Source organism: Dendrobates tinctorius, unplaced genomic scaffold (assembly GCF_039654945.1).
Source record: "Dendrobates tinctorius isolate UK_male_01 unplaced genomic scaffold, ASM3965494v1 ptg000107l, whole genome shotgun sequence".
Lineage (NCBI taxonomy): Eukaryota > Metazoa > Chordata > Amphibia > Anura > Dendrobatidae > Dendrobates > Dendrobates tinctorius.
This window is the reverse complement of record NW_027361775.1, coordinates 21,930,752-21,954,075: the sequence shown is the minus strand read 5'-3', so window position 1 is coordinate 21,954,075 and position 23,324 is coordinate 21,930,752. Positions and strand designations below refer to the sequence as shown.

General features: G+C 44.1%; 1 protein-coding gene across 2 annotated transcripts in view; it reads right to left on the bottom strand.

Moving 5' to 3' along the window:
- The window catches only part of ECE2 (endothelin converting enzyme 2), a 141,258-nt gene that overhangs the window by 23,168 nt on the left and 94,766 nt on the right, over positions 1-23,324 (bottom strand). For both annotated transcript variants that reach the window (XM_073589236.1, XM_073589233.1), the window contains exons 14-15: positions 22,298-22,401; positions 7,036-7,146 (exon numbers count right to left, since the gene is read on the bottom strand). In XM_073589236.1, coding sequence (XP_073445337.1) covers positions 7,036-7,146; positions 22,298-22,401 — 215 coding nt within the window. The remainder of the gene's footprint in view (positions 1-7,035; positions 7,147-22,297; positions 22,402-23,324) is intronic.

Genomic DNA, 23,324 nt, shown 5'->3' with positions numbered 1-23,324 from the left:
AAACTTCTTGATGACACTGCGCACGGTAGACACAGGAACATTCAGGTCTTTGGAGATGGACTTGTAGCCTTGAGATTGCTCATGCTTCCTCACAATTTGGTTTCTCAAGTCCTCAGACAGTTCTTTGGTCTTCTTTCTTTTCTCCATGCTCAATGTGGTACACACAAGGACACAGGACAGAGGTTGAGTCAACTTTAATCCATGTCAACTGGCTGCAAGTGTGATTTAGTTATTGCCAACACCTGTTAGGTGCCACAGGTAAGTTACAAGTGCTGTTAATTACACAAATTAGAGAAGCATCACATGATTTTTCGAACAGTGCCAATACTTTTGTCCACCCTCTTTTTTATGTTTGGTGTGGAATTATATCCAATTTGGCTTTAGGACAATTCTTTTTGTGTTTTTTCATTTAAGACAAATTAAATGAAGATAATAATACCAAAGAATTTGTGTTTGCTATCATTTTCAGGAAGAAACTGAGGATTATCTGACAGAATTGCAGGGGTGTCAATACTTTTAGCCACAACTGTATTATTTGAACATTGTGCATTTGTACATTGATTACGGTATATGTTTTTTTTGATTATTATGACTATGGTTTGCAGTGTTGTTTTAATTTTTACGATGACTAATAGGCTCCTTTGAAACATTTTTAAAGTTAGATTATGTTCACATGAAGCGTTTTTGCTGCATTTTTTTCTGGAGGCAAAACCTGCTTTCTTAGCAGTAAAAAAGCTGCTTACAAAAATCAGATTTTGCTGCATTTGTCCCTCAGTTTTTGCTGCGTTTTTCAGGATACCAAAGTTTAGCTTTGCTTCCACCATACAAGCGTGAACAATGCAAGGTGTAGGTCACCAATGAAAGACTTATGTGACACCATAAAACATTTTTGGAAAAACGGCAAATTGATCAAATTATCAATTTGTCTGAAATAAGGACACTGTTTACTTACACACATTGGGTCATTGAGATGGTTGGGCATTGTTCAATTTCGCACATTGGTCAGGCGGTGTTTAGTTTTACATATGGGTCGCCCATTGAATTGCTCAGGCAATTGTTTACTTTTACATTAAATTAAACTGTAACTAATGCTAACATCCATTCACAGGTGAGGAGACCAAGATATTATGAGTTAAACTTGAGCAAATCACAAAAATAAATGGGTTTCACATCCTGCTGTACCTGCTTTTTTCACCATAAACACAGCAAAACCTGATACCTGTGTTTTTGCACTTACTCATTTCTTTCTAGGTTGAGTACACTCTGCGAAAATGTTGAAAAAAGTGACATGCTTCAGTTTACAAAAACGCTGCAGTTTTCAAATTCAGTCAGGAAAAAAAAACCAATGTGTGTGTGTTATGGACGGCGGAACACACTAAATAATAAATAACAGAAAGTGCGTTCGCCGCCCGGGGTCCACCGAGCAGAGGTGTTACACTGCTGCTATGTAATGGCAGACGCGCAATATGGCGGTATTGCCTACGCGGGTGGAACGTCACCCGGAGTGCGCTGGGCGGACTCTGTTAATTCACAGAGATGCCAAGGCGTTAAACACAAATGCTGAGCCTGTTGATCTCACAGGTCTCAGCAGAATGCACGCACGGTATATGGTCACAGGACTCGGGCCCAAGACACAAGGTCAGCGTCCTTCTAGACCTACCGCGCATACGGCATCGCAACTGCAGACGCCAATAAGTACTGCTGACTGCAGCACAGCGACAAACACTGCTGCAAGACGACAACGCCTGGTAGCAGGCACACTGTCGGACGCTAGTACCGTGGATGATATGCACTGTGGCCTGTAGCTTGCCACTGACTGGCGCTGACTCCATCACTAGTTCCCTATCCACACTCGTAATATCAGAGGGAGGGGAATCTTAATGAGTCATTTGCGAGTCCATGCATCCGTCATCATTAACACAGGTAGCAACAAGAGTCTATACTAGCGCATGGCCGCTCGGCCATGCGAACCTTTTATGGCTGGGACCTTCCGGAAGCTTCCAGATCCCTGAGATGGACAAATCAGATCTGGAGAAGGACTTGTATATGTGACTCCTGATCTCCAATGGGAGATGGTCTCGTGAGCATACTCAGTGGAGAGACGGAAGGACTTAGCCTCTGGAGCGGCTTGCTGCTGAGCCGCCTGCGTTGCTATTGCTGGCACAGAGGTGGCAGCAACAACCAGACCTACAGAGCTGGTCTGAGCAGAGCGTCGGGAATGACGGAAATGTTGAGCAGGCTCCTCTGCGGTCGATGGAGAATAGGAGACCGCTGAATGTGAGGCTCTGGATCCCTGCTGTGCAGTTGCAGAAACCTGACGCCTAACAGTGTGCATGAGATTTCTGAAATCTCATAGCTTTTGCTGGTACTGTAAAACACAGCTTAAAATTTGCATTAAAAAAATGCAGCAAAAACGCAACATGGGAACATAGCCTATATCTGAGAGAAGAATAGTGTTGAGCGTTGGGGAAGGGGTTAAACAGAGCTCATGAATATAGCGGTCTACATGTCAGCCAGTTTATTAGTCCTTTATAGATAATTTTCAGCTGATAAAACACTGGTTTTGTGAAAACTACAGCAGGCAGCCCAGTAAGTGACACATCGCTGGAATCAGGGTCTCTGTGTCTGTATTATGCTTCTCTCAAATTAGGTGGCAAAAACTTGGTGACAGATTCCATTTAATTGCGATTTCTTTAAATTGAGCCTTTGAACAATGAAATTTCTTTTTTTTTAATTACCATAATTGTATTATGGACTTTGGTAGTGATAGCAATGGGTCATATATATTGAAACCACTGAAGGATAATTATGCCATAGTAGTATTATACATAGATTAGAACACTTTCACTCAATATGAAGATCAGTAGTAGAGAGGTCTGGTCCGACACAGCCCGTCGCATAATCCCATTAGTCACCGTGCCATATTCAGGATATGGTCATATGTAAGGTGGAAGCAGCACTGGTTTGCACTTTAAGTCTGGCTGGACTAAATATATTTTACACATCTGTTATTTTAAGTTGATTAAGAGATTAAAGGTTACGTTTTAATTTACCACATACTGTACTGCTATAGCTTGTATTATGGATTTTAGCATCATTTGTAGGTAGTACATATTAGTGTTCAATGAGATCTCACAGATGACACTTATCATAGGCACAGAATTGGACTGTGGTCCTTATACAGTTATGGCCATATATATTTGGACAGAGACAACATTTTTCTAATTTTGGTTCTAGACATTACCACAATGAATTTTAAACAAAACAATTCAGATGCATTTGAAGTTCAGACTTTCAGCTTTCATTTGAGGGTATCCACATTAAAATTGGATGAAGGGTTTAGGAGTTTCAGCTCCTTAAAATGTGCCCCCCTGTGTTTAAAGGGACAAAAAGTAATTGGACAATTGACTCCAAGGCTATTTCATGGACAGGTGTGGGCAATCCCTTCTTTATGTCATTCTCAATTAAGCAGATAAAAGGCCTGGAGTTGATTTGAGGTGTGGTGCTTGCATTTGGAAGGTTTTGCTATGAAGGAAACATGCGGTCAAAGGAGCTCTCCATACAGGTGAAACAAGCCATCCTTAAGCTGCAAAAACAGAAAAACCCCATCCGAGAAATTGCTACAACATTAGGAGTGGCAAAATCTACAGTTTGATACATCCTGAGAAAGAAAGAAAGAAAGAAAGCAAGCACTGGTGAACTCATCAATGCAAAAAGACCTGGACGCCCACGGAAGACAACAGTGGTGGATGATCGCAGAATAATCTCCATGGTGAAGAGAAACCCCTTCACAACAGCCAACCAAGTGAACAACACTCTCCAGGAGGTAGGCGCATCAATATCCAAATCTACCATAAAGAGAAGACTGCATGAAAGTAAATACAGAGGGTTCATAAGCATCAAGAATCAAAAGGCTAGACTGGACTTTGCTAAAAAAACATCTAAAAAAGCCAGCACAGTTCTGGAAGAACATTCTTTGGACAGATGAAACCAAGATCAACCTCTACCAGAATGATGGAAAGAGAAAAGTATGGCAAAGGCGTGGTACAGCTCATGATCCAAAGCATACCACATTATCTGTAAAACACGGCGGAGGCAGTGTGATGGCTTGTGCATGCATGGCTGCCAGTGGCACTGGGTCACTAGTGTTTATTGATGATGTGACACAGGACAGAAGCAGCCGAATGAATTCTGAGGTATTCAGAGCCATACTGTGTGCTCAGATCCAGCCAAATGCAGCCAAACTGATTGGTCGTCGTTTCATACTACAGATGGACAATGACCCAAAACATAAAGCCAAAGCAACCCAGGAGTTTATTAAAGCAAAGAAGTGGAATATTCTTGAATGGCCAAGTCAGTCACCTGATCTCAACCCAATTGAGCATGCATTCCACTTGTTAAAGGGAATCTGTCACTCTTTTTTTCCCCTATTAGCTGCCGGCATAGACATCGGGGGCTTATCTACAGCATTCTGTAATGCTGTAGATAAGCCCCCGATGTAACCTGAAAGAGAAGAAAAACACGTTATATTATACTCACCGAAGTGGGCGGTCCGGTCCGATGGGTGTTGAGGCCAGGTGCGGCGCCTCCCTTCTTCATGCAATGATGTCCATTTCTCCCGTCCTGAAATGGCTCCAGTGCAGGCGCATTGCTCTGCCCTGTTGAGGGCAGAGCAGAATTCTGCAGTGCGCAGGTGCCAGTCCTCTCCCGACGCCTGAGCACTGCAGAACTCTGCTCTGCTCTCAACAGGGCAGAGCAGTGCGCCTGCGCCGGAGCCATTACAGGACGGGAGAAGAGGACGTCATCGCATGAAGAAGGGAGGCGCCGGACGGGACGGCGACACCCATCGGACCGGACCGCCCACCTCGGTGAGTATAATCTAACGTGTTTTTCTTCTCTTTCAGGTTACATCGGAGGCTTTTCTACAGCATTACAGAATGCTGTAGATAAGCCCCCAATGTCTATGCCGGCAGCTGAACGGCCAAAAAAAGAGTGACAGATTCCCTTTAAGATTAAACTTCAGACAGAAAGGCCCACAAACAAACAGCAACTGAAAACCACCACAGTGAAGGCCTGGCAAACCATCAAAAAGGAGGAAACACAGCGTCTGGTGATCTCCATGAGTTCAAGACTTCAGGCAGTCATTGCCAACAAAGGGTTTTCAACCAAGTACTAGAAATGAACATTTTACTTACAATTATTTAATCTGTCCAATTACTTTTGGTCCCTTTAAAAACAGGGTGGCACATGTTAGGGTGGTTTCACATTAGCGCTTTTTAAGCGCACGCACGGCCGGGGGTAGCTCCGCCCCCGAGCCGCCTCTCTGCCCGGCGTGCCCGCCCCTTGCTTGTAGCGCCGCCTCCTAGCGCACATCAAACGAAAAGTTTGATTTTGGCGCGCACGGCGCACCGTCAAAAGTGCGCAGCGCAGGTCAAAGCGCAACTAGCGCACGGCCTGCGCACGATCTGCGCACCCTATGCTAAAGATAGGGTGCGCCGATCGCAGGCGCCGCTGTGCGCTAGGAGGCGGCGCTACAAGCAAGGGGCGGGCACGCCAGGCAGAGAGCCGGCTCGGGGGCGGAGCTACCCCCGGCCGTGCGTGCGCTTAAAAAGCGCTAATGTGAAACCACCCTCAAGGAGCTGAAACTCCTAAACTCTTCATCCAAATTTTAATGTGGATACCCTCAAATGAAAGCTGAAAGTCTGAACTTCAACTGCATCTGAATTGTTTTGTTTAAAATTCATTGTGGTAATGTCTAGAACCAAAATTAGAAAAATGTTGTCTCTGTCCAAATATATATGGACCTAACTGTAAATGGTTATAGATGTTTAAAATGCAGAAGCGGATCTCTGATTCGTGCTGCCCGAGGTTTCGTCAGAGTGCCTCAGCTAACAGGTTTCCTTTAAAGTTTACATTTTGGTAGTAGTAAAGTGGGTAAAAGTAAGGATGTGGGCAGTATTGACAAAATGGGTTAATCCATATCCAAAACTGTAGGTTTTGAAGACTATTCCCAGCTGCTTTTAGAACAATTATTGAGCACACCTAGCTAGCAATAGATGAACGTATCCTGGTGTGATGGATCAGATTTTTTTACATTATGTCAGACAAGTGTGCACTGCTTACCTAGGAGAGTGATGGCACCAGGATACACTACACTATGGATGCCGGTAGAGGTACTGTGATGGAGTCCCTTGGTACTGGTATTCATGTGAATGTTACTTTGACATGTACCTCTAACCTAAATATTGTTGCAGACCAAGTACACACTTTACTGTAATGGATATTCATATAGACAGCTGCCTGTCAGCAGGACAATGCACCTTGACACATGCAAAATTTATTTGGACATGGTGTGAGGAACATGACAATGATTTCAACATGTTGACTTGGCCCTTGGGTCTCAAACCACTAGAGCATTTGTGAGATGTGCTGAAAAAAAAAAACCACAGGTCCAATCGATGGACCCCCATCTGACAACTGTCTCTTCTTTCCTGAACATCTTTTAAGCTGTTTATGGTTAAATCAAAGTTCAACTTTGATTTGGTTATTTTCAAGTTTAAAGAATGTTTAGGAGAGGAAAAATACGGGCTAAAGCCCTGCTGTCAGAGCGATTTCACTGATAATTAATTTGGCACCCTGCTAAGAATTGTACTACACAGAAGCTGAAGAAGCCAAACAGTCTGACATTTTTGCAATAGCCCCCTTTCAAAAACACCTTTTATGCAAAATATATGTATTTTAGTAAAAATAAACTGCTGCTTAAAGGTGCTCATATCCATTTTAATAATCATAATTGGGGAAATAGTAAAACAAATGTTGCTCATTTATTCAATCACAATACTGTGGTGCAGGAGGGCCCGGTGGCATGCGGCTTTCTCTTTTCTTAGGCCCCACAGCAGCATCATGGGCTACCTCCAAGACCTTTCTGATAAATTCGTCTTTGCTTCTTTATACATATTTGAACTGCGTGCAAGCCAACATTTATATAACATTTCCTTATTCTGGCTGGGATAAGTATAAAAGCTGAACACATACTTAGGGTGTGTGGGAGCGTAGAACGGAGCCTGGAGGATGCCTGCTGGGAAGACGATTTCATTCTTGTTTGGCAAATAATAAGCGTTGACTGTCTGGGGTGTCATACTCCATCTGCAGAGAAAATTAGACATACGGAAAATTCTCCTTAGCTCTTCATGTTCTTACTGAACAATATGGTTTTATATAGGTCGCTGATCTTTTAGTCAACTGCTAACTCTTTTTATTTCCAGTAAGGAGCCTGTTTTTCCTCATATTATACAGATTCAGACTAAACCAAAACATCCTTTATATTAGCCGGCTATCTTATGTGTGTTTTACATAGAATCATAGAATCGTAGAGTTGGAAGGGACCTCCTGGGCCATCTGGTCCAACCCCCTGCTCAAAGCAGGATTCGCTAAATCATCCCAGTCAGATGTCTGTCCAGCCTCTGTTTGAAGACTTCCATTGAAGGAGAACTCACCACTTCTCGTGGCAGCCTGTTCCACTCATTGATCACTCTAACTGTCAAAAAGTTTTTTCTAATATCTAATCTGTGTCTCCTCCCATTCAGTTTCATCCAATTTCCTCCCATCACATCTACTAATGGAGAGAAAATAACTGACATGTGCTTGGTACATGCAAGATTAAAACTAAAATACATATTCTTACTGACAAATGTGGCCTTCCTGCACTTTTATTACTGGCAAAATAATTGCTGCTTATCAATTATAAGGACATTTTCCTGTTTAATTGGCCATAAATCCACATTATGCACCTATACAACAAAATGACAACTGACTGCTGTTGGATGGCTGCTACTTCATGTTTACAAGGATAGGAGTCTCCCATTTCTTTGATATTTGTTAACATGACAACCATTTCAGACAACTGATAAAGACACGGGATGCTGAACTGGTCCCCATCCCTGGATATACCGTAATTGTATCCTTTTCAAATCTTTGAATGGATACATCAGTATGTGGTTTGCCATGTGGTGGGGGACGCATGTGAAGGGTGTAGGAAAAGCGATGAGCCAAAGATGTCTGTTGCATTGTGTACTTATGACTAATGGTTGGAAAATGTCATGGCAGTATGGCTACAGTATATAGAGAAGAAAAGCAGAAATTAATAACTACTGTTCTGCTGCCTTTGTAGTGGAAGATGACAATGACTTCAGTGACTGATGAGGCTAATCCTGGCCCCGAAGGCTCGCCGACATATGTGAAATAAGTAAGTAGATGTGGTCAGGACAGTAGATACTGCTTGTGCCTTGCACACAGCTTGCTTTCTCTTGCCTCAAAGATTCTCCTATCTTCAACTTCATGTGTTGCTGAGATGATCCTGCCTCGCCAAGCTGACGATCCAGGGCAAGCTTCTCCCATTTGTTGATGTTGACTCCCAGGTTCCTGAGAGATGCTCTAAGGCTGTGTGCCCACGTTGCGTTTTTGTAAGCGTTTCCGCAGCGTTTGTGCCGGCTCAGACGCTGCAGAAATGCTTACAAGATGCTTCCAATTAATTTGCATGCTTTTTTGGCTTTTTGTGCCAATGCATGCGTTTTTAACCGCTCAGGAATCGCTTAGCGGCTAAAAACGCAGCATGCTTATTAATTTCCGCATTGCTAAGCGTTTTAAGCCTTCCCCAATGATCCCAGAAAATGCGCGTCAAAAACGCGTGGCTTTTTTGCAAAAACCGCGCAAGAATCGCACGGAAAAAAGACGCGCGTTTTCTGGGAAGGGGGTCCTTTTCCTGAGCATTTAAAAACGCAAGCGTGGGCACATAGCCTAAAGCAGTCTTTGTAACGTTTCTTCTGCCCCCCAACTGTTTTCTTTCCCTGACACAGTTTTCCATACAGCAGTTGTTTAGGCAATCGGCTGTCTGGCATTGTGACATGTCCAGCCCATCTGACTTTAGCTTTCAGCAAAACAGTGTAAACGCTGCAGTGCACAGCTTGTTCTAGGACTGCCAAGTTGGGGACATTGTCTTGCCACCTGATATGGCTAAGTCTGCAGAGACAGCTTAAGTGAAAGTGCTTGAGCTGTTTTGCATGCAAGCTGTAGGTAGTCCAGGTTCTCTGGCTAGAGAAGTGTGGTAAGGACCATTGAGCAGTAGATCTTCAATTTGGTGGGAAAGCTGAGTCCCCTTCTGTTAGGAATCTGGATTCTATAATGCCTATGCGGGAATCCAGATTCACATATTTGTCTCCAGAGGCTAAGTCCTTTGTCCCAGCTCACGGGACTAGCTCTCATTGGAGTTCAGGAGTCAGGTGCTCAGGTCCTGCTCCTGATTTGATTGGTTATGCTCAGGACTCTGGAGATTTCCGGCAGGTCCCGTACGCTATAAAAAGTGCGCATGGCCGCTATGCCATGCGCTAGTATTTTCATACTGCTGCTGTATGTATGGTGATGGATGCTTGGACTGGTGGATGACTTATTATGAAACCCCTTCCCTCTGATATTACGTTTGTGTGAGTGATTGGGCAGCCGCCAGTAGCAGCGCTAGCGCCAGCGCGCTCCAGCCATACTTTTTGCAGCAGCTAAACGTCCTGCATTGTTCCAGCGTTCTTGCAGTGCCTTGTTTGCGGCTCTGTTCACGCCGCGCTGCAGTTGCAGCTTATTTCTGCGTCCGCGGTTGCGACGCCAGCACACCTGTTACCACGGTAAGTGTCGGATGTAGTGTCATCCTAACTACTCCAGTTTTTGCCTACCGCATGTGTGCCGCTGAGTCCCTGTGTTGCTAACAGGCTCAGCGTTACCTTTCTATTTTTTCCTGGAGTAGCTCTGTGCACTTAACAGAGACTGCTAGTTTGCACCTGGGTGATATAGAACCCCGTGCACATTACCGCCACAGTGCTCTGTGTCTTCTAGCTGCGGTTTTTCCATCTGCCGCACGGTGGACCCCGGGCGGCGAACACGTTTATTTATATTTTTTTAAGCGTGTTCTGCCGCCGTAACATAATACTAGCGCCAGGGTCTGGCTAGAGATGACAGAACAGCAGCAACTCCTCCAGTGTGTGCGACAGCTCGAGACTCGCTTGACCACCCTTGAGAGAGCTCTCGCAGCTTCGCAGGCCACGGATGCTGCTGTAAAGGCACTTACTGATGCGGTTGGGCGGATGTCCATGTCCACCCTTGCGCCGACAGTTACCCGCCTCCCGTTGCCCGATAAATATTCTGGGGATGGCGCCTCCTGCAGGGGGTTTATCAAACAGTGCTCGATCCACCTGGAGCTGCTGGCTGCGCAATTCCGTACAGAACGGGCCAAGGTGGCCTTTATTATATCCCTACTGTCGGGCAAGGTGCTGGAATGGGCTACGCCTTTATGGGAGCGGGGTGATCCCGAGATTCAGACCGCTGCCCACTTGCTGACAGCCATCAGGCAAGTTTTTCTCAGTCCCCGGGTCACCCATGACACCTCTCTACAGTTGCTTGCCTTGTCTCAGGGGTCTCTCTCGGTTAGCCAGTACGCCGTTCGTTTTCGGACACTGGCGTCCGAGTTGGAGTGGTCCGACAAGGCACTGATCCCTGTTTTTTGGAGAGGATTAGCGGGGCATGTTAAGGATGCTCTTTCCACTAGAGAGATCCCTACCTCTCTGGAGGAGCTAATTTCTATCTCCTCCCGTATCGATCTCCGTTTTTCGGAGCGCGGTTTGGAGCGAGCTCACTCCAAGCGGAGAGGTACCCCGGCTCCCAACCTTTTTGAGCCGCTGGAGCTGCCCGAGCCAGAGGTTCTACCTCCCGGGCCCATGGAAGTGTCTCGCGCCATTTCAGGTCCTGCTCCTGATTTGATTGGTTATGCTCAGGACTCTGGAGATTTCCGGCAGGTCCCGTACGCTATAAAAAGTGTGCATGGCCGCTATGCCATGCGCTAGTATTTTCATACTGCTGCTGTATGTATGGTGATGGATGCTTGGACTGGTGGATGACTTATTATGAAACCCCTTCCCTCTGATATTACGTTTGTGTGAGTGATTGGGCAGCCGCCAGTAGCAGCGCTAGCGCCAGCGCACTCCAGCCATACTTTTTGCAGCAGCTAAGCGTCCTGCATTGCTCCAGCGTTCTTGCAGTGCCTTGTTTGCGGCTCTGTTCACGCCGCGCTGCAGTTGCAGCTTATTTCTGCGTCCGCGGTTGCGACGCCAGCACACATGTTACCACGGTAGGTGTCGGATGTAGTGTCATCCTAACTACTCCGGTTTTTGCCTACCGCATGTGTGCCACTGAGTCCCTGTGTTGCTAACAGGCTCAGCGTTACTTTTCTATTTTTTCCTGGAGCAGCTCTGTGCACTTAACAGAGACTGCTAGTTTGCACCTGGGTGATATAGAACCCCGTGCACATTACCGCCACAGTGCTCTGTGTCTTCTAGCTGCGGTTTTTCCATCTGCCGCACGGTGGACCCCGGGCGGCGAACGCGTTTATTTATATTTTTTTAAGCGTGTTCCGCCGCCGTAACACCTTCATTCTTAGACATTCTTAGTCTCCCGAAGGCAGTGCTGGCTTTGGCAATTCTGTTGTTGACTTTAGCGTCTATGGTCACTATGCGGGAGAGTGGGCTGCCTTTTCTCCGTAATGCATGGCTGCTTGTATGGTTTTCCTGGAGCAGGTTGGTACATAACTTTGGTCTTTCTAGTATTGATAAAGAAACCAAAGTTGTCAAGTTTGTGAAAAACAATCCATTTCATACTGCATCTGCTGCTCTGTCCTGGCGTTGAGTTCACAGTCATAAGCAAACAAGAAGTCGCGGTTAACAATCTCTTGCACCTTTGCAGCAGCCTTCAGACGTCTGGGATTGAATAGCTTGCCTTCTATCCTGTACTTGACATGGTTTCCGTCTTCGCAGTTACTAAAGTCATCTCTCAACATGACAGAAAATCACACGCAAAGCAAGGAGTCCTGGTGGGCTATAGCGAAACTCAAAAGGGATACAGAATCCTGCACCCAGAGACCAACACAGTAACAATCAGCAGAGATGTAGTGATTGATGAAAACTTTGTATCGCTCAAATTCCATAAAGTTACACCAGTTATTCAACCTAAGAAGCAAGAACAAGAATCTCAATCAGTAAACCCAGATGCCGAAAAGGAAAACACTGAAGTGTGGATAAGCTCTGAAGCCACCATGGAAGACACAGAAGAACCAAGTCATCCTCCAGTCAGGAGATCAGAAAGGCCAAACAAAGGTATCCCAGCTAGACGCCTTTCTTATATGGTCAGAACACTTGCTGAACCAGACACAGTCATGGCAAGAAATGCAAAAACTGCCTGTCCACCAGAAGAATAAGTGTATAAATGCTGCTAATAAAGAGATGGGGTCCCTTCACCAACTTCAGACATGGGAGCTTAATGAGCTACCACTAGGAAAAAGAGCTATCGGATGTATGTGGGTCTTCAAAAACAAATATGACTCAGAAGGTAAAGTTCACCGATTTAAGGCAAGATTGGTCGCAAAAGGTTACTCGGAAAAGTATGGTGAAGATTATGATGCTACATTTTCTCCAGTTGCGAAGCCAACCACATTCATAATTTTAATGTCCGTAGCTACAGTTCAACAGATGACAGTGAGACATTTTAACATCAAAACAGCCTTCCCACATGGTGACATTGAAGAAGAGTTGTACATGAGCCAACCCGAGGGATATATTAAAAAGGGTGAAGAGCACCTTGTTTGTAAAATGCAAAAATCTCTCTATGGACTTAAGCAGTTGGCAAGACCTTGGAACTCGAAAATGAACAAAGTTTTGATGGATGAAGGATTTAAAAGATCTCAAGATGATTCATGTTTGTATACGAAAAATGTAGCGAAGGAGTGGCTGTATGTATGTATGTAGACAATGTAATCATGTCTCATCAAGATGAAAAAAAAAAAAAATTGCAAAACTAGGTAAAATTCTCAACCAGCACTTTGAGACTAAGGACCTTGGAAATGTGACATATTATTTGGGAATCCAAATCCACAGAGAGGAAGATGGGAGTTTTCTTTTCAACCAAAGTTCTAAAATTTCCGCAATGCTAAACCAGTTTGGAATGTCAGAAGCCAAAGGTGCGTCAACACCAATCTGTCCTACTTAAAGTTGGAAGGAGAAGAAGATCTGCTACCCAGCAATGAGAATTATGCAAATTGTCTCTTCAGAGAACTCTAGTGCCACCTATTGGAAGTAGCAATCCTAAAAGTCAATGTCAACCCTTTAACGAGCCTTGTTACATGACTTAGGATAAAAGCCAAGTCAGAATCTCAATTTGCAGACACTGTGTTTTGGGGTACTGCCCCTCGTCAGTGCAAAGTGTGAGATCTGGTTTGGCTGTGAGAGAGGCGTCTGACCGATATCCAAGAAGTATCATTTCTCCTTGCGGAGAATGACATGGACATGCTAAGCATGTCGAGATGATGAGACTTAAAGCCGCAATGCTCCTCTGGGAAATATGCTACTTATGCAAATTGTCTCTTCAGAGAGGAAGAGGACTAGAACTCTAGTGCCACCTATTGGAAGTAGCAATCCTAAAAGTCAATGTCAACCCTTTAACGAGCCTTGCTACATGACATAAGATAAGAGCCAAGCCAGAATCTTAATTTGCAGACGCTGTGTTTCGGGGTACTGCCCCTCGTCAGTGCAAAGTGTGAGATCTGGTTTGGCTGTGAGAGAGGCGTCTGACCGATATCCAAGAAGTATCCTAAGTCATGTAACAAGGCTGGTTAAAGGGTTGACATTGACTTCTAGGATTGCTACTTCCAATAGGTGGCACTAGAGTTCTAGTCCTCTTCCTCTCTGAAGAGACAATTTGCATAATTAGCATATTTCCAGAGGAGCATTGCGGCTTTAAGTCTCCTCATCTCGACATGCTTAGCATGTCATTCTCCGCAAGGAGAAATCATACTTCTTGGATGCCAGCACTGAGAGTTACAGACAAGCAGTGGGGGTGCTTCTGTACATAGCAATCACAACTCATCCGGATATCACAGCCACAGTTGGAAATCTCTGCCGACGTGTAAGCAAGCCATGCCAAAGAGACTGGAATGCAATTAAGAGAATTCTTCAATATCTTAAAGAAACTCAAAGGCTAAATCTTAAGATATCTGCATCAGGAAATCTCACTCTCAGAGGTTATGTGGATGCAGATTGGGCTGGAGATTCAAGGGATTGGAAATCAACAAGTGGTTACTTGTTCAAGGTAGGAGAAAATTCAATTTCTTGGTCCAGCAGAAAACAAGTGTCAGTCGCATCATCTTCTACAGAAGCAGAATATATGTCTGCTGCTTATGCAAGTCAAGAAGTTATTTGGTTGAAACAACTTTTGGAAGATTTCAGCAAGCCAGAACTAAGCACATTGATGTAAAACATCACCACTTACGTGACTTAGTGGAACGTGGTGTACTCGAGTTTGTTCATTGCGAGTCTGACAAGATGATAGCCGATGGTATGACAAAGCCATTATCAAGAGCCAAGTTTGTAGACTTCAGAACCGCAATGGGACTAACAGGATAAGTAGTTGTTGAGTGGGCGTGTTGGAATATGTTTGGTGCAACAACTCCATTTCTGTCTGAGTGTTTAGTTGCTAGATTTGTATGCTGTTTATAAAGTAAAAAAAAACAAACTCTCAGAGGCTCACACAGGGAGAGCATGTGACTGTATTTCCTGTATTCCTGTGTCTGCGTATGAGTAAATGCCGCGCAGATAAAGACACACAAATGATTTATTCCTGATCTATTAAGCTTATGTCATATATTGTTCCTGAATAAAGAAGCTCTGCTGTCACACGCTTGGAGAGTATCCTGAATAGGCCACTGCCAGCATAGGAACATCTCACAGCACCCACCTTATCAATCAGTTCAATTTCCATTTGCCTTATGTGAAGACAGAACACTGTTGAAGTTCTTATCACACCATTACAAAATCTGTTTCTTTTGTGTCAACAGCTTAGTTCCTTCCATGTTAAGAAGAGATGAGGAGTTGGATGATAGGAGTCCATATATAACCTTTAGTGCAACATAGATGCACTTGATCATGGCTGTCGGCGTAACCCTGGATTTCCACAGCCTTCTTGCTAAACCAGCTGTCCTGCATCTTGCATAGCTTTATATGTACCTTTCTTTTTCTGCTGATAAAGGCATCCTTCTTGGCTAGTGACGTGGGGTCATTTTGATGTGCTCTGTACTGCTGACATGTCTTTTCTAGGAGTGACTATGTCGTTTACATCGAACCAATCTTGGTTACATCGGGCTGCTGGTCCAAGTTACTTAAGGGCAGTATTGTAAATGCTATCTTTAAGAATCATAAACAGTTCTACAATGCCAGTCTCATCTGCCTGCAGTGTGTCTGACAGCCTGCGGTCAAGGTCATTGGCAAATTCCCCTACAACTCTTCTGCTTTGCAGCTTGGAGACATTCAGCCTCTTTGTAGTCTTCTGCCCTTGGGGTCTCCTCGATGATTACATAGAATAATCTGCTGTTAGACAATGGATTTATCTGCTCATTATACACATTTAGGCTGTTTGCACACGTAAGCGTTTTTTTTTTTGCGTTTTTACTGGCAAAAACACTTAAAAAACGCTTACAAGAAGCATCCCATTCATTTTCATGAATTCTGCACTTTTTGTGCATACTGATGCGTTTTTTCCGTGAAAAAAATGCATTGCGGTAAAAAACGCAGCATGCTCATTAATTTTGCGGAAAAATCCGCATTTCTAGCTATTTTCTATGAGACTGGGGACGCGCGGAAAAACACGCATAAAAAACGCATTTTTTGTGCAAAAAACGTGCAGAAAACGCGCAAAAAACGAGCGGTTTCTGGGAAGGAGTCCGGTTATTATGCAGAAATTTTCTGCATACGTGTGCACATAGCCTTGAAGGGAGTCTATCGCTCCCCACAATGCATTTTAAATGGCCTATACAGTGTTGTAGCCCCTATAAGGCTAGTTTCACATGTAGCGGATTTCCCGCGGAAGTTACCGCGAGAATTCCGGCATTCCATTCCGCGGGAAAATCGCATTTTAAATTCCCGCAATTTCCCGCGGAAAAACTAGCGATTTGCAAGCGTAATTAGCTTACAGAATGCTAGCGTTTTCTAAGCGATCTGTAGCATCGCTTGGAGAACTGATTGACAGGTTAGTCACACTCATCAAACAGTGTTTGACTAGTGTGACCAAGTTTTTACTATTGAGGCTGCCTATACAGCATCAGTAGTAAAAGATAAAATGTAAAAAATAATAAAAAATCGGGTTATATTCACCTTCCGATGTCCCGCGCAGCATCCCCAGGCCTCTGCGATGCTCCAGCAGGTCCCGTTCCCAGTGATGCATTGCGGCAATGACCTTTGATGACGTTGCGGTCTCGCGAGACCGCGACAGTATCGCGAGACAGCGACGTCAGCAAAGGTCATTATCGCAATGCATTACTGGGAACGGGACCTGCAGCGTGTATCGCTGAAGCCTGGGGCGGGACATCGGAAGGTGAATATAACCCAATTTTTTTTATTTTAATTCTATTTTTTACAGGGATATGGTACCCACAGGCCAGAGGACAGTCTCCTCTCCTCCGGACCGTGGGTGTCATCCACAAATGTTCTGCTTACTTTTCGCATGTGGGCACAGCCACATGCGGAAAGTAAGCAGAACAATGCATTCCTATGTGGGCGGAATCGCCGCGATTCCGCAAAATAATGAGCATGCTGCGGAGTTTTCCGCGATGAGATTCCGCCGCGGGAAAATCCGTAGCATTAGCACAGCATTGTGGAATCCCATAGGATTGCATGGGATGCTGTATTTTTGTGTTTTCGCTGCAAAATTGCACGTTAAAAAATGCCGCGAGTAAACCGCGACATGTGAACGCAGCCTAACAACCATACTACCACTGTGCCTGTTACTGGTACAGTGTCTGAAAAATTAACATTTAATTAATATGCAAATAAGGAGACTTTGGTTCACCTTTGGCGTGCTCAAGGGTTTGGTGCACATTTATGCCTCCTAATTTGCTTACTGGGGTCCTTCCTCCACTTCTTATTGACAGTGCTCGCTTCCAAAGCTAGTACTGTCTGAATGCTGCCAGCACGTGTAGCCTTGCATTTTCCTTCCTGTCTACTTTCTTCTGACACCACTCGATGCACTTCCAGGTGTATTAGTGTAGTAAGCGGCATCAGAAGAAAGAAATACAGGGAGGATAATGGACAAGAGTGCAACGTGGTGCAGTACGGTAGCCATGGGCAAGGTACTTGTCTTTTACACTCAGGCACGTTACATGAAGATGGTGGTCCTGGCTAGGTATGTGAACTTGTGCTGTGAGGGCACTACACTCGTGAAGGCCACATGTAACCGATGTTGCTGCTTGGCCAGGATCAGATGTTTGACAGTTCATGGAGAAAGACCACCAGTTCAAAACAAACTTTTTATTGAACATTAACTTTGGGAGGTTTATATATAGTAGATAGCGAGTAAATATCTACTCAAATGTTTCCTTGTTAATGGATAACATTTTCCTCACACAACTTCAATCCTTTTCTCTTCTCTTCTCTCTCTTTACTTTTTATCTGTCTTCACTATCCCTCAGTACTTCACTACAACCCAGCTCAACACTACAGTTCAGCTAGCAAGTCGTTTACTCAACCCGCAGTTCCGCACCTTCTTTAACCTAAGGGGAGCTATTTTGCCCTTATGGACAAGGCTTATCTTCTCTTCTACTGACACTCTGGAACCTCTGCCTTGGGCACTGTCTTCATCTCACGTACTCTGTCCTGTCTAGACCAGTTATCTTTAGGAGTTATAAACACTTGGCTGTTTTGCTAGCGTCCTCTCCCAGTACCCGTCTCTGGTAAATCACTGTGTCTCTCGGTCACTCTTCCTCATTTCTGTTTCAGCGCATGCTATCTTTCTCCCGGTCTCCTCTCACAGCTAGGGACACCCAAGAAATGCAGCACTGCTCACAGTAGACCTTACTCTGTTCTCTATGCACTCCAGGCCCTATTTGATGTCTCAACAGGAAACTGTCTTTTTCCCTTCAGCTTAGCGCCTCCCACTCTATTCTAGTAACAACCTTTAACTCTTGCTATCCCTACACCTTTAACGTAGATCACATTTCACTTTATACAACATCACATTATACTTCAAAGGGAAATGTGGGCAATATGTCCATCTCCTTTACCCGACCACACACAAGCCAGCAGCTTTCAGACTGTGCTCGCTCTGGGAAGTGGTTGTTATAGGGCAGTGATGGTGAAACTTTTTAGAGACCGAGTGCCCAAACTGCAACCCAGAATCCTCTTAATTATGGCAAAGTGCCAACACAGCAATTTTACCTGAATACTGAGGTTTTAGTTTAGAAAAAACAACTCATGCAGAGAGCAGGTGGGGGCAACAGAAAGCAGGCAGGGGCAACAGAGAGCAGCCACAGACAGGAGCAGGGGTACCAGACTGCAGATATAAAGACATATGCTTCCTATTCTGGTATATTCCCTCCCCATCCTGGTATATGCCTGTCATTCTGGTATAATTACACATATCCTGGTATATGTACGCATCCTTGTATATGACTCTCATCCTTGTACATGCCCCCACACTGGTATAAACCCCTCTTCTTGGTATATGCCCCCATCCTGGTATGTGCACCCCCATCCTGGTATATGCTCTCCCATCCTGGCATATGCTCTCCCTCCCCCATCCTAGTATATGCTCCCCCAATCCATGTACATGCCCCCATCCTAGTATATGCTCCCCCATTCTTGTATATGCCTTTCATTTTAGTATATATTCTCCCCCATCCTGGTACATGACCTTTATCCTGGTATATATGCATCCCCATCCTTGTATATGCTCCCACAACCTGGTATATGCCTTCTTCCTGGTATATATGCACCACCATCCTAGTATATGCCCCCATCCTGGTTTATGCCCTTCACCCTGGTATATGCCCTTCATCCTGGTGCATATGCTCCCCTGTTGTGAGTTCATTCTCTAGTTCACCATTTGTGAGTTCTCCTTCCAGACTCCCTCTGGTGGTGACAGGAGGTGGTGAGACTGATTTGATCGGTGGAGATCTGCCACCTGAGAATGAGGATGACAATTGGACCTCAGGAGTCTCAGATTGGATTTAAGACAGCCGACGCCCTATTCAGTTGCTGGTGATTCCTTCTGGCTTGTCAGCTCTTGGTTTTCAGCTCTGTTCCAGTCATCTACAGCTAAGTTTTTCTGGTTTTTCTGCTAATGTTCACACTTGATTTTGTTGGTCTATTCAGTTTTTTGGTGTGGTCAGCCAGCCCCGGCTGGGGGCTGTGCTGAATTTCCACTCTTGTTTATCAGTATTTTGCCAATTTGCTTTTTGTCCCTTACTAGTTTGGTCTCTTTTTGCTCTGTCTCAGAATATTTCAGAGTGCTGATATAGTGGGAGAAGTCTAGTGACTTCAGGGTTAATTTTGAAATCAGAAGTGTTGGACATTATTTTTGTAGGGTTTTTTGCAGGTTGCAGACAGTCTTTCCTTTCCTTTCCTCTCTAGTTAGTTTGGGCCCCATCAATTTGCTCAGCCTATTTCCCTGCCTGTGTTTGTGCCTTCATCTTGTTTCACCGTCAATACATGTGTGGGGGCTATCTATTCCTTTGGGGTCTGCTCTGGGGCAGTTAGTTTTCCCCTTTTCATGCTTCAGGCTTATTTAGTCCTCCGGCTGTGACGAAGCGTTTAGGAACATCGTAGGTACGCTCCACTGCTGCTGCTAGTTGTGTGGTAGGCTCAGGGATCGGCAATCTGCATAGTTACCAACCTCTCTGGTTTTCTGTGACTTAGCTTGTTTTGCCTTTTTCTTCTCGGTGACCCATTCATAACACTCCCCCATCCTGGTATATGTGCCTCTATCCTTGTATATGCTCCCCCAATCCATGTATATGCCCTTCATCCTGGTAGATGCCCTTCATCCTGGTATATGCTCCCCCATCCTGGGGTAAGTTCCCCATCCTTGTATATGCTCCCCCAATCCATGTATATGCCCCCCATCCTAGTATATGTCCCCCATCCTTGTATATGCTCTTCATCCTTGTATATATGCCCTTATCCTTGTATATGTCACCCCATCCTTGTAAATGTCACCCCATCATTGTATATGTGCCCCCATCCTGGTATATGTCCCCATCCTATCGATGCCGCTGTACAATGCATAGAAAACCCCCCACAAACATTGCTACTCACCTTCCTTGATTTCTTCATCTCCTCCACCGTGTTGTCTTCTGATGCTAGCAGCTGATTTAATTGTCACTGCCATGCGCCCAGTTGCATGTATGCTGACATCAGCTGCTGGCCTCTGATTGGCCAGCAGCATGTATTGTGGCGCACGGACCTGGCAAGTTTGTGCGTCGCAATACACCAGCTGGATGTATGTCTGAGGATGTAGATCCAGCTGAAGGACTGGTGTCACCAGGGTCTTCACCCGCCGGCTTGGTCCACTGATGCGCCCCCTCTGGCATGTGTGCCATAGGTTCAACACCGCTATTATAGGGGCCACATCCCTTACAACACCATGCACCCCATTAAAAGTGCTTTTTGGTCTTGACAGACCCCCTTTAGACCCTTCATGACATATGACGTACGGTTACTCCATATGTCGGGGTCCCTGCCTTTGATGCAGGTCCCAAGCCCACATCTTTCCTGGAAGATTATCCTGTTAAACACTGCTGTCAATCTCTGACAGCTTCATTTAACAAGCGCTGGCAGAGAGGGCACATCAATCCATGTGCCCATCAGCGCACCAGTGACATGATTGTGGAGCGCCGATGGGTGGCCATGACAGTGGGGAGTCTGCTGAAGACTTCCATGCCTGTGATTACGATACTCCTCTGGTAGCCAGCGTTTAGCTGGCATTCATAGAAGATTGTGATTTTAGCTATACGTAACAGTGCATATTTACTGGTATGTATTGCACAAGCGATCGAATGATCGCAGCTCCAAGTTCCCTAAGTGGACTGAGGCCTATGTGCACACGCTGCGGATTCACCTGTGGGTTTTTCCGTGCGGATCCGCAGGTAAAACCGCAGGTAAAGTGACCTGCGGTTTTCCTGCGGATTAGCCTGCGGTTTTGCCCTGCGGTTTCACACTCTACTATGTTAAAGGTGTGAAACCACTGCGGAATCCGCACAAAGAATTTACATGCTGAGGTTTGTAAACCGCAGCAAAACCGCGCGGAAAAAAAACGCAGCGTGAGCACAGCGGATTTGAAATGCCATAGGCTAACATGGTACTGTACCATGTCTGCGGAACTGCTGGGTTTCCGTAGGGCCAAAAACGCTGTGGAAACGCAGCAGAATCCGCAACGTGTGCACATAGCCTAACAAGTACAGTGAAGAAAAGAACAGTTTTAAAAATATGAAAAAAATAAAAATACAAAAGTTCAAATAACACTCCTTTTGCCCCATAAATAGAACAATTTTTAAAAAATAACAAATACACATATTTGGTATAATCGCATTCAGAAAAGTATGATCTGTCAAAATATAAAATAAATTAATTTGATAGGTAAACGGCATAATGAGAAAAAGAATCGAAACGCCAGAATTAATTTTTGTTGGCCATAGCAACATTGCAATAGAATGCAATAAGAGGCGATCAAAACATTGTATCAACACCAAAATGATATCAGTAAAAACGTCAGCTCAGGGTGTAAAAACTAAGTCATCATACAGCCCCATATCCCGAAAATCGAAAGCGTTAAAATGCTTGGATAATGGCAACAAAAGCAAAATTATTATTTTTTTACAAATTTCAACATTTTGTTTCATGAATTAAAAAATAATCTATACATACCGGTATTTGATAATCGTACTGACCGGGAGAATCATATTGCAAGGCCAGTTTTACCATATAGTGAGCATGGTAAATAAAAAAAAGCCTAAAAACAAGTGTGGAATTGCACTTTATTTGCAATTTCAACACACTTCAATTTTTTTTCTAGCTTTGCAGTGTATACTATATAAAATGAATGGTGTTAAAAGCACAGCTAGTCCTGACAAGCCCTCATACAGCTATGTGGATGGAAAAATAGAAAAGTTATAGCTCTTGGAAGGAGAGGGGGAAGTCGAACATGAAAAACGGAAAATAACCCAGTCATATAGGTATTAAGGTCTGAAAAGCACTTGTGAAAAACACTATATATCTGCCACTATATGGCTATTGTATGGTGAAAATATTAGTCTTACATAGGACTATAGGTAACATTATCTGTACTCAGAGAGCTATCTATGGTGTTACGTAAGATTGCAGCTTACATCTAGTACATTTGCAGAAAGGGTAATATGTTGGATAGAACAGTCATACTGATCACTTACTGCTCTCTGTTTGGAGGTTTTCTTAGTTGTTCAGCCATAAGTTTAGCTGAAAAATTGTAGAAATTCAACATGTTCTGAAAAAAGGAATCCTCGGACACCTCAAACTAAAGGAAAGACAATATTTATGTGCTAAAAAGAGAAACAGATACAATATTTTTTCTACCTAAGTGCAGCATCTTACGGTGTGCACCAAGATATATGCAAACTTTGAATATATGAAATCCAAAACAGAAAATCGGAAGCTTACGCCAAATAAAGTTTAAAAAAATATATCTTTATTAAATACATTAAAAATACATTCAATTAATTTCAGTGGAGAAGCAAGTACGCGAAACGCGCGTCGGGGCACAGCACTGTTCATCAGGTAACATGATTCCAAAATTCTAATCCACTTTGGATGTCCTGTATTGGGCTGATATATCTTTTGGGGCTCTTTAATGATTTTTTCTAGCCTTTTTTCTATGGGTCTTTATAATTAAGCAGATGCTCCATGCAATTTTTTCTTTTTCGTTCTCTGACTGCTTTTTGAGCCATTACTAGTAACATGTGAACCAGTATTAGGATTATTTAGCCTGATTCAGGCAATTAACCCTTTATCAACTGTTTATTGTGGATATAATCTTCTGGTGACACCTATTTATTAGATTACTATCTTTATGTATGTATGTATGAGGCTAGTTTAATCTCGCTATTTGTAAGCTCCTTTTAGTGGCTATTTTAATCCACTGATGCACTTTATAGCCTAATATCTTTTTCATATCAGTCCAACCAGCACAATTGCTATTTTGATTCATTGATTTTTTTCATCTTTGTAAGCCTTTTTTTTTACTGATATGTGAGCCAGTTTTAGGACTATTTAGCCTGGATTAGGCAAATTAACCCTATTTGAGGCTATGTGCCCACGTAGCGTTTTAAAACGCACACTGAAAACAGGACTCCTTCCCAGAAATCGCGCTTTTTTTTCCATGCGATTTCACCGCGATTATGTTCGCTATTTTCGCGTGCGATAGTCAAGCACTTTCCAAGC